The sequence below is a fragment of the Callorhinus ursinus genome, unplaced genomic scaffold (assembly GCF_003265705.2).
Source record: "Callorhinus ursinus isolate GAN/ISIS: 27379988/994484 unplaced genomic scaffold, GSC_fseal_2.0 scaffold12, whole genome shotgun sequence".
In the NCBI taxonomy this organism is placed as follows: domain Eukaryota; kingdom Metazoa; phylum Chordata; class Mammalia; order Carnivora; family Otariidae; genus Callorhinus; species Callorhinus ursinus.
Genome location: NW_027397074.1, coordinates 84,056,189 through 84,068,628, shown reverse-complemented (window position 1 = coordinate 84,068,628; position 12,440 = coordinate 84,056,189). Strand labels below are relative to the sequence as shown.

At 43.9% G+C, this 12,440-nt stretch overlaps 1 protein-coding gene across 1 annotated transcript in view; it reads right to left on the bottom strand.

The window, feature by feature from the left end:
- The window catches only part of CNTNAP2 (contactin associated protein 2), a 2,027,980-nt gene that overhangs the window by 20,048 nt on the left and 1,995,492 nt on the right, over positions 1 to 12,440 (bottom strand). The window contains exon 22 of the mRNA XM_073899330.1: positions 9,266 to 9,505. Within this exon, the coding sequence (XP_073755431.1) occupies positions 9,266 to 9,505 (240 nt within the window). The remainder of the gene's footprint in view (positions 1 to 9,265; positions 9,506 to 12,440) is intronic.

The window sequence follows — 12,440 nt, the reverse complement described above, 5'->3', positions numbered from 1 at the left end:
CTGAATCATTACCACAGCTTGCTACTATCTCATGAAGAGTCAGATCAACCTAACAGATCAGGGAGTCCAGAAGCAGATTCAAAAATAAAGGGCAATTGTGAATATGATAAAGGTACAGGAGAGGATGGAAGCTCAACAAGAAAAAAGTGGGACTCCTAACTTCTTCCACCCACATAAATTTTAAGTGGATTAAAAATGTAAATCTTACAGGGGCGCCTGGGTGACTCAGTTGGTTAACCCTTTGACTCCTGATTTCAGCTCAGGTCATGATCTCGGGGTCGTGGGATTAAGCCCCATGTAGGGCTCCACGCTCAGCGTGGAGTCTTCTTGTCCCTCTCCCTCCCCCTCTGTTGCCCCTCCACGTGCGCTGGTGCACCCTCATGCATTCTCTCTCAAATCAATCAATCAATCTTCAAAAAATATGTAAATCTTACAAATAAAGTCATTAGAAAAAGATGTGAAATAATTTTTAAAATAATTTCTGAATGGAGAAGGCATGACATAAAACCCAAAAGCCTGAAACACTTTATATTTCACCCTGTAAATTTTAAAGTTTTTACATGGAAAGAACCCCATACAGTCAAAAACTAGAGATCAAACGAGGAAAACATTCAAATGTAGTAAAATACTAATTTACCTAACATATAAAGAATTCTTATAAGTCAAGTAAGTAGTAAATGACCAACAAATAGGAAAGAATATAAATAATCCTTTGGTCAAAGAATGGAAACAGTCCATGGAGAAATAAATACAAGTACTTGTTAACATATACAAAGAGACTTAATCTCCCTCGTGATTAATGAAATCCAAATTAAAACAATGAAGTTTCATTTTTTCAAGTAAGATCTAGCAAAATTCAAAAGAACAGTATGATGTACTAGGTTGGTGAGCGTGTGGGGAAAAAGACACTCATACCTTCCTGGATTGGAGGTACTGTATCTGTGGAGGGTGATCTAGAACAGCTATCAAAATTAAAAGCGCATCCCTCAACCCAACAAAATCATATGTTCAAAGCCATTCCTTATGGAAACAAAAGACAGGAACAATGTCAATGACCATTTGATCACAAATCCGTAACTCTGATCTTATACTTGACTGGGGCTTCCATTAATATGCTTGGCACTTCTACAGAAAAGGGGTATTTGGACCCTTTGCAGGAAAAGTACACATTAGAAAAGGGGGTGATAATCGTTCATGCACTTGAATAAATGTGTACTGTTTCCGTCACCGAAGGGAACAAAAAACACAAAAGATAATAAAAAGATTAGGTATCAGAGACTGAATGCATTAATCATGCAATCTTAGCATAAGAATGAAAACAGGGATCTGCTCAGAAAGAATTAAGATGTAATTATAAGAGCTGGAACGATTATTTTAAGTGCTTGCAGGTGGTAAAGAAAACCAACTACCGGCTTGTAATTATGGAGGAAGCTGAATAGATACGTGCAGCTTTAAAATGTTCATTATATCCATGAAGATATAAAAATATTTTATCTTCAGACGGTAGAAAGGAAATTTGGAATAAAGACAAGAAATCAAGTCATTAAAAATCATGGAAGTAGAGGTAGGGGCGCTTTTAGAAATCAACTTGCTGTTTCCAGTGATAAAGGACCTCGGAGGGGGGCAGCCTCAGTCCTCCCAGCCAGGCCCTGGGGGACTATATTCTGGGATCTAACAGGTGTAGGGCAGTTACACTGAGCCATCCCAGGGACCACAGTCCATCTAGTTTCCAGTTTATTTGGGAGAAGAACCACATTCTTAAGAGGGCCGGTTTTTCAATTGTTCTTCGAACCTGAGTGAATCCACTGGACAAGTTTTGGTTTGGATCTCCTGGATTCCTGACAACCCGTGACCTTGGGTCCGGGGTGGGGGGCGCTGCGGATTAGTCTGTGTTAACTGTTTTAGGACTCTGCATGTCCTGCCTGCTTCCCTCCAGGGGTTGTGAGGATTCTGGTCAGAAGACTCTCAGGATCAGGTATGGGTTCACTTTAGGGTGGGAGCCCAGTGGCTCCTGGGTAGAGTGGGTACTAGGAGTTTGGCGGCCAGCACCTTCCAGAGGCCCATTCCTCAGGGCCTCTCCAGGGTAGGATGAACCTGTCACGTCCCGTGTGCCTGTGCGGAGAATATAACCTGGATGTACTAGGAATCTTGCAAGATAGTAACCAGTCATAATCTTTCTAACTAGAGGATCCGCAGGGAATGAAATCTTACATCTTAAAGTGCCTTGCCTACGTTAATCTGTATTTTAAAAATTTATTTGAGGGGGCAGAGAAGCAGAGGGAAAGGGAGAGAGACTTCCAAGCTGACTCTCCACTGAGCGTGGAGCCCGAGGTTCGGCTCAGTCCTACAACCCAGAGATCATGACCTGAGCTGAAACCAAGAGCCAGACACTTAACTGACTGAGCCACCCAGGCACCCCTCTATGTTAATATTTTTAAAAAAGATCCTAGGATGTGGCCTTTGGTCTGATGTATTTGGTATCAAATATCATGAATGTGATAAAACACCCCAACACTTGATATGCACGCCTCATAAAACAGCTTGAGGTACAGTTTGGAGTTGTTACTTAGTGCAGAAATTTATGGCATCAGACTCCTGGATTTATTTTTTCTGGTGTTTGTTTTGTTTTTGTAGTTTACAGAACGTACATTGCCTTCTGCAGTTGTCTTTCTGCTGGCAAATCCAGGCCATTTTAAGGATATAAGATTCTCTGAATTTGACAAAAAGAAAACAGAGCCCATAATCCTGAGAGGTAAATCACAGCAATTGCCTGGTGCTCTGTGACCTTTAAATCAACCAGAACTCAGGGCTGGGGTTTGCTTTTTCTACCTTGTAACTGCCGTTCTAAAAATATTCTAATGACCATAATGATGTGCTTTAGAAACGGGCTGTACCTCTTATCAAAGGGGGGAGAACTAGGTGGAAAGAAAGACTGGATGTTTCTAATACCATAGAATTGGTTTAAATCAAATCCATATCATTTGATCATTTTCCCCTCTAAAAAACGCACCCTATATACACAATGGAATATTATGCAGCCATCCAAAGGAATGAGATCTTGCCATTTGCAACGACGTGGGTGGAACTGGAGGGTGTTATGCTGAGTGAAATAAGTCAATCAGAGAAAGACATGTATCATATGACCTCACTGATATGAGGAATTCTTAATCTCAGGAAACAAACTGAGGGTTGCTGGAGTGGTGGGGGGTGGGAGGGATGGGGTGGCTGGGTGACAGACATTGGGGAGGGTATGTGCTACGGTGAGCGCTGTGAATTGTGCAAGACTGTTGAATCATAGATCTGTACCTCTGAAACAAATAATGCAATATATGTTAAGAAAAAAAAAACAGAAGATAGCAGGAGGGGAAGAATGAAGGGGAGTAAATCGGAGGGGGAGACGAACCATGAGAGATGATGGACTCTGAAAAACAAACTGAGGGCTCTAGAGGGGAGGGGGAGGGGGATGGGTTAGCCTGGTGATGGGTATTAAAGAGGGCACGTTCTGCGTGGAGCACTGGGTGTTATGCACAATGAATCATGGAACACTACATCAAAAACTAATGATGTAATGTATGGTGATTAACATAACAATAAAAATTTAAAGAAAAAAACACACACTCTACCAGCCCCACGCTAGGCCCTTGTGTTTGTGATGCTCCTGCCCTAACTGTCCAGTGTTTTCCAAACTCCAATCATGTGGGGACCAGCTTCACCTTTTTTGCCAAATCCATGAAAAACCTAATTGCTATTTATTTACTTATTTTCACTAAATTGACCCAATTTTCTTATTTAAATAAATGCATTGATTATACTTTATATCCCTCCTGAGTAATTCCATTGCCGGTCAAGCTTGTTTTTATTTTTTAATTTTTTTTTATGAAAGACTGAATAGCAAGGGTGGGAGAGGTGCTAAAGGCATGCCAGAACCCAAAGGAGATTTTCTCTTGGACAAGATTAGAAGGACTGAAAGAGAAGTGAGCAGGAAATAACTTATTATGTAACGCCATGTCTATTTTCTTCCCATAATGATCTGGTGACCCCCTATCAAGGCCACCATGTTTCATTGCTCCAGAAGCCATAGACTGCAATGCAAATGACATCCCTTAGAGTTAGGCAGTGCACAGCCTGACCAACTGTAAATGTCCCTCACTTTGGAAAACATTGACAGAGCCCAAAAGGCTTTACAGAGGTAAAGAGTAGCTTAGTTAGTAGTGTCAGATCTGATGACTCGAAGCCAGCATACCTTGGAATACACTTTTTGTTTTATCCTTTGGTATCATCTAAGATAAAAGGAAGAAATGCAAGAGAGCAGAAAGAACACAAGGTTTAGGAGTGGCTATCTTGAATTCTAATTTCTAGGTCTCTGCAAAGCAAATGTCCTGGTGTGAGTATGAAGTGAGTAGCCCTAGTTCATCATTAAGATACTTTTACTACTAAGGCCATAGGACTCCCTATTCTTCATAAATGTACTTCCTTTTTTTTAAATTTTTACAATTTTTAAAAAATTTTATTTATTTGACAGAGAGCGAGTGAGCGCAAGCAGGGGGAGCAGAAGGCAGAGGGAGAGGGAGAAGCCGGCTCCCCGAGGAGCAGGGAGCCTGATGCGGGGCTGGATCCCAGGACCCTGGGATCATGACCTGAGCCGAAAGCAGAAGCTTAACCGACTGAACCACCCAGGCGCCCCTTCTCCTTGATTTTAAAGCTGCATTTTTTCCCCCTGATATCCTTTCAAATTAAGTTTGCAGCTCATTCAAAAAATGGAGAAATAATTTGCAGGCACTTCTATAAGGATGCCCTTTCCTGAGAGCCCGGAGTCTGGCCCCACACTGTGGATTTCTTGTTTGTTTGTTTTCAGTCCGTTTCTCTAGTTATAAGTAGGCAGACCGGCTCTCCTCAAGTTTAGATAAAACTTCTTTATCGGGGTGAGCTTCCTAACAAAATAAATGGTCAGAGGAGCCCAGCCTTTTGTAAGCTTGTTGCTACAGCCTTTTAATTTGTGATTTTGCCACATAAAGGCCTCACTGTTTTTCATAAACTTTTTTTTTTTTCATTATTTGGCTGTTTAATTTACTTGTCTTCTGGTAACCTTACTTCAAAGGGCTTACCAAGGGGGCTGTTAGTAAGCGTCTGTCTTATTTGATGAGTGAGTCTCAGCCTTGACTACCCATTGGAATCATCGGGGGAGGGATGCCATCTATGAACACCTGTTTCTTCTCTCCAGAATGTTTGTCTTAATGGGTCAGGAGTGCAGCCTGGATATCAGGATTTGTCAAAGCTGACTAGGTAATTCAAAGGTGGTCTGAGATCGAGAATCACAGCACTAGATTCGTGTTTCCAACTTTAAAGTGCACATAAGTCACCTGGGGATCTTGCTAAAATGTAGATGCTGATTCGGTGCATCTGCGTTAGGGGCCTGAGATTCTGCATTTTGAACAAGCTTCCGGGACCACACTTTCCGAGGCACCAGATCGATCAATCTACTTCCAACTGTCCTTTTTTCAAAGCAGGACTCATTAGCATGCACCTTCATTCTTGTCGTGTCTGATCCCTACACAGACTCAGGTAACACATGACTTATAGGCAGCGATGGGATTTTTGTGTATATATTGTTGTTTTGTTTCTGAATATCTGATAGCACAGATTCTTATTCTCTCTCCATATGAAAATTTATCTGATAAAAGAAAAAGGCTCCCAAAGAGTAGGGTGCACTTGCTGATGTGGGGGCCCGCTTAGAACCCCAGAGTTGGTATGAAGATGATTTTAAGCTGAGGACATTTGGGTTCCACAGCTGCAGAAAGAAATCTTTTTGGAACTTCCTTTAGCTGACTGGAAGTGGAGACTTCTGGGAAATGAGACTGCTATCCTCTCTTCTGGGTGGCTGTTACTCCCAGGAAGGAGACAGAGAGTAAGTGTACCATAAGTGCTCTCTCCAGGGGACTTCTGTGGCCTTGAAGAGGACAGAAAGACCATTCATAGCTGCACGAACAAGCATTACCACACACTTTCTTAGCTCCTGTTTTGTTTTCTTTTAGAAACCCACGTTCTTCCCATAGAGGCCTTTTCTCCTCGTTCCCTTTTCTCTACTATGTAAGGCATTTAAGCAAGTAACTATTTATTGAGCTACTTCTCCTGTAAGCTCCTGTATGCACAGGAATACATTTTTTTCTCCTGTTCATCTGCCTTTTATCAGTTTTTTTAGATGCGGGAGGGGCAGAAGGAGAGGGAGAGAGAATCCTAAGCTGGGTGTGGAGCCTGACTTGGGGCTTGACCTCATGACCCTGAGATCATGACCTGAGCCGAAACCAGAGTCAGATGCTTAACCAACTGAGCCACCCAGGAGCTCTTGCCTTTTATCAGTTTAATTTGCAGGCCCCTGGATGCAGAACATAAGAGAATAGAGGAAAAGTTCTTCCTCCCTGACACTATTAAGTAACCTTCCTTTATCTCTTTCTCTGTTGCCTGTCCAGCCCTCCACTCCCATTCTCTCGTTTTCTTAAAAGAAAAAAAAAATCCAGTCATGTTATCTAAATAAGCCTTCTGCCTCATAGTTCATAAGCTATTTTCTGTCCCTTTAATAAAGTTCATGAGACAGACACACATACTCCTTTATAAGCATTCCCCCACATATGGAAATGGCTGGTGAGGAGGTTGATGCAGTGGCCAGTCAACACCAGGTGAGGGCTCTGCTCAATGCAAGTGGCAATTCTCTGCAAATGGACCTTATGTGACAGTACAACCATAATATCTGGGGTACAGATATTTGATTTAAACATTGAGGGGTGCCTGGGTGACTCAGTTGGTTAAGCATCTTGCCTTTGGCTCACGTCATGATCTCAGGGTCCTGGGATTGAGCCCCGTGTGGGGCTCCTGGCTCAGTGGGGAGTCTGCTTCTCCCTCTCCCTCTGCCCCTCCCTCTGTGCCCATGGGCACTCTCTCTTTCTCTCCCTCAAATAATAAATAAAATATTAAAAAAAATAAACACTGAATAATAACAGACATGTTCCCTACCTACATTTTCACTGTATCAATCACAAGAATGAAACTGTCCCATGTAAAGCATGATTTTTTAAAAAAATCAATGAACTCAAACGGTCTAGCCCCTACAACTGTATCCCTCAGACCATAAAGCAAATACTTTGCTAATTAAGGCCCAGTGAATGTGAGCTTGCATTGGCCCAGAGTAGCATCTAGAAGTTTTTGAAATTGGCTTCTTGGCAGCCGACATAGACCACACACGCTCATGGCCTCATGCAGGGAGTACCTGGAACAGCATAAGAACTTGCACATTTCAAAGATCATACATTGGCTTGGTCGCTCTGGCATCTGGAGGAATTTATCGGAGAAATCTGTTCCTTTGTAGCCCTGACATATGTCTTTTCTCAGCTTATATTTTCACTCCTACTTTTCTACTTTCGGCATTAGGAACGCTTTCCTTTGTTCAAGGCAGCCCATGAGGAAAAAACCAGCCTGCTGTGTAATCCTAACAATATTCATGAAAGAGAATTCTTTATAAAGTACCCTTGGCACACAGCACCCCTCATCATGTTATAGGAATCCATGTGCGAGGAACAAAGAGGATTGTTTAGTCTGTAAATTGGCTATTCTGACAATGGGGCAATTTTGGCGTCTTTCGAAGCTTTGTAAAGCATTGCAGCATGAATCCTGGCAAGCAATCACAACGACAAGAGCTGCACCGAGCGTGGGCTGGAATATGTGTAAGGCAATCAGACGCATGATGTTTACATGATGAACTGTTATGAATTCGAAGGCAGGGTGGGGGAGAATTTAGAACCTTGACTGGACATTCAGGCATCATGGCAAATCGCATCTAACATCATAATAACCACGTTGTTAATATTATTGCTGCTAAACTTTTTACAAGCTTGCTACATGTCTATAACCAAGCCAAGTGCCTTCAGTATGTCGTCCCACATAGAATTCTGGGAACTGGGTCTTCTTATCGCTATTAAAAAAAAAAGATTTTATTTATTTCAGAGAGAGAGAGAGAGAGAGAGAGCATGCATGAGCAGGGGGAGCAGCAGAGGGAGAGAAAGAAGTAGATTCCCTGCTGAGCAGGGAGCCCGATGTGGGGCTCGATCCCACGAGCCTGGGATCATGACCTGCACTGAAGGCAGCCGCTTAACCGACCGAGCCACCCAGGTGCCCCAGTCACCTTATCTCCGTTTTATTCACAAGGAAGCCAAGGAACAAGATCAGGAAACACGCCCATATTTTTTAATCTGCTAATGAGACAGGGAGAGTAAAGGAGCCGCATTGCCTCCACCGTCCCCTTCCCGTGTTTACATGTTGCTCTGGAGATGCACGGACTGTTAGAATTGGAGGTCACGTAGAGATCACAGCCCACTCTTCACCTTGGAGGTGACAACGCAGAGGCCTGGAGAGGTGGCCCAAGGTCAGGCTGGGTAGAGCAAAGAGTAAGACCTATGGCTCTCCGCCACTCGACGTCATGGGCATGCTGAATTTGCTCCCAGTTAATTTTGCAGCCAAGAGCCATAACCTTTCATTGTAGGCTTATGCTTTCCAGTTACATGTCTTATCACCTGCAGGAGTGGGACTAAATCCCCAGAGTCCTGTAAGCTTAAATGCACCTCTTAAAAAAAATCTGGAAGCCTTTGGGATTATTCACATACATACAGGGTCGGGAGATGGATCTCTTCGTTGCTATAGGTAAATCTTTCCTGGGGCGCCTGGGTGGCTCAGTCGGTTAAGTGTTGGAATCTTGGTTTCAGCTCAGATCCTGGTCTCGGGGTTATAAGATCGAGCCGCACGTAGGATACCGTGCTCAGTGCAGAGTTGGCTTAGGACTCTCTCTTCCTCTCCCTCTGCTCCCCTTCACCCCTCTCAAATAAATTAAATCTTTAAAAAAAAAATCTTTCCCTGATAGTAGACCTTGGACTGTGGGGCCACAGTGAGAGTCCTAGAGGCAACAGCGAACCAGATCAGTCCCAAAGTCACATCGTAGACATCGGTTTAGGCATCTCCTAATTTCGCTTAAATGAGTTAGAGTCAACAGTTTCCATGTTCTTTACCTTCGCCTTATGTACTTCTGGCTCTGAGCCGGGCTGGCGGTTGTAGCTTTTGAGCACTTGGTATGTGGCTAAGCACTCCTGGGCTCCCACGTTCCCTTGAGCCCTTAGCCCTCCAGCAGCCTTACCAGCCTTACTGGCCCTGTTCCTAACCCCATCTTACAGACGATGAAACTGAGGTTTGAAGAAATAAAGACATCTGGCCAACGCCGCCTTACCTGAATCCAAGTGATCTAGGTGCCAGGGGTCGGTGGCGGACGACATGGGGGAGAGGGTCAGCGGGGACGCCCCGCAGTTGGACTCCACCAGCTCGCCCTGGACGTGCACGTGAGCTGAGGCGTTCGTCTGCCTCAAGGCCGCCTTGAGAGGTGCAATCTGGTTGAACTGGACTCTAGAGAGGCACCCAGTGAATCCCGGGGTGTTGTATTTGTGAATCTCTTGGTCAATCTTCCCGGTTTCTAAAAGATAAAGAAAGAGAAAATAAAAGTCTTCTCCCACTCACTGCACTGCAGCTGTAATATAGCCTCGTCTTTGAACGCCTGTGTCCAAATCTTACTCTAGGTTTCAGTCTAAGATATTATATTCTTTTAGATGAAATACTAAATGACTCGATAAGGCTGAGGGCTGGAGACTTTGCTGCAAACGAACCTCTGTGTTACTAGAGAACATGTAGGGTGAGGAGAATATGACTCTGTTGGCTAAAATAAAATGCACACAGACCTTCCCAATACCTGTGGTATTGTTGACACCGACCACATTCACTGGCTTCTGACTGATCTTTCTCCTTCTCTTTTTCCTCTTACACATATTGAACACGGCCCCCTCCTGGTAAACTATGGTTCCGTTTTCTACCTCATTCTTAACATTCTTCTTCAGAATTCTTTATTTAAAAAAAAAGAAGAGAGTTCCCATAGCCTATAACAGCACATTTTCTTTCTCCAGCATCCATTCCCCGCGGAACTGAGGTTTATAGAATCCCAGCTAGGATCTGATGGATGTTTTAGAAGTCAGGAAACTTTCGCAACTCAGTCACAAATATACCTGCGCACTGAAGAACCCCTACCTCACCCCCACCCCAGTCTGTGAGTTCGACATCTTCCTAAACTAACATTCAAATTAGAGGGGAATCTGAGTAGAGGTATTTCTAAGGTACTGTTTCAATTAATATAACCACACATTGTCTTACCAGTTAGCTCAGTAAAGCCAGTGCCTTTTTGACCCTCTGTCCTGAGTTTTACAATCTATGTAGCAGAAACGAACGTCGAAGGAGTCCTAGATCTTTCTTATGGGTGGTTCTCACAAGTGCGGTTCCGGACCAGCAGCATCAGCACCACCTGGGAACTTGTTAGGAATGCCGGGGCTGGGGGTGGGGTGCTGGCGATCTGGGCTTCCACGAGCCCTCCAGATGACCCTGTGGCCTGCTAAGGCTTGAGAGCCACGGGCATAGGCACTGATTCTGCAGCACTATCAACCCAGGTGGTGGGCAAATGGCCCTTCAGAGAAGAGCAAGGCACCTTGTGTTCTGCATGGGAGATTATGATGACTGTGATGACTGTCTTTTAAAACCAAGGACAAGGGGGCACCTGGGTGGCTCAGTCGGTTAAGCGTCTGCCTTCAGCTCAGGTCAGGATCCCAGGGTCCTGGGATTGAACCCCGAATCGGGCTCCCTGCTCCGCGGGGAGCCTGCTTCCTCTAGATCTGCATTCCCCCCCCCCGGCTTGTGCTCTCTCTCTCTCTCTCTCTCTCTCGCCTACTCTCTTCTCTCAAATAAATAAAGTCTTAAAAAAAACCCAAACAAACCAAGGACAAGGATGTGAGATATTTCCCCTTCCACCTGAACTGTGAAAAACACAGACTTTGGTAAACAGAAGGCTACCTACTTCTTTAAAAAGTTGAAATCCGAGCAGGTGATGTTTCTTATTGAGGAATGAACTCAGGTGAAGTAGTCTTGTAAAATTTTACTCCTCATTAAGGAAAGAATAAATCAGTAGAGAAGGGATCTTTTAGGCCTTGGGGGCAGAAGTGGATGTGTTGATTACTCATCCTCTTAAAGAAGCAGTTCAGTGACTGACCTGTACTAGCCCAGTGTGAGTTTTGATGAATAGAAGAGATGGGCAGCAAGGAATGGTAATGCTGGGGATTCTAACAGGGCCTTACTCAGCCAAGTACATAAAGAAATTTTACTTAACGATTCTTCATAGTTTTCTCCTGCAGTAAATTTCAGTCTGTGATTGAGCTAGAGCATGTTCCAGTTAGGTTGGGGAGGCAGAATGCACCTGTGACTGAACAAAAAAATCCCACAGTCACGATATCCCCTTGATGACCAGGAAGAGCCTCTGGTCCACTGACCCCTCACTGGCTGTTCTCTTCTTCCTCCTCCGCTTTCTCCTCAATAATTGCAGGATTCTTGAATGAATGAATTCATTGATTTTCATTGAAGGAATGAACACAGAGTCAATGATTCAATCTTTGTCTCCTGGTCTCACATCAGAATTCCTTGTTCTGGGTTCACCAACTTGTCTTCCTTGGAGAGAGTTCATATATTTGGTTTCTATCCCCTCCTTCTGGCGATCTGCCTTCCTCTGAAACATGCTGAGGGTTCCATCCAAGGAGACTCAGGGTGATTCTTTGTTACCAGGGTGGGAAGGGAGACCTCAGCTCCCTGCCTTCCCAAATTCCTATCTGGCTCACATCTGTGGTCAAGGCACCAGAACAAGCTGTTGCTTCGTGGCAGGACACCGGGAACAAGCTCACTCCTTCTGCTGCTTCTCGTCCATAAATGGAGAATTCTTTTTAGCCTGTCTAGCCTTGGAGCAGGGCTCACGAAGGAAGAATTTTGGGGCTGGGAGCTACTGCCATCTGGTGGGACTTCAATTCAGTTTAATTCAATTCAATTCAATCAATTCAATTCATTGCATGTATTCACTGCCTGGTAGCAGTAGCGGGAAGGACATAAATACAGAAATTTACCCCGAGTAGCTCACAGCCTAGCTGGGGAACCAAGCTTGTGAACCACCAAGGACTACGACGGAACAAACGCTGCACAATGATAAGAGTTAACATTTACCGAACCTTTAAAACTAGATGCTTTATACAAATTAGACATTTAATACCCAGAATAACCCCATGGAAAAGGGAGCAGTATTATCCCTCTCTCAAAAAACAGACTGTATTGTTTTTATATTCACTTGGATTTTGGCATTTCTAGTCAGGGACTCTATAGAAACGTCATAGTGAGGTTCAAAAGAATTTTTTTAATGGCTATTAGAGACTGCTTTTTTTTTTAAGATTTTATTTATTCATTTGAGAGAGAGAGAGAGAGAGAGAAGCAGTGAGAGCACAAGCATGGAGAGAGGCAGAGGGAGAAGGAGAGGCAGACTCCCTGCTGAGCTC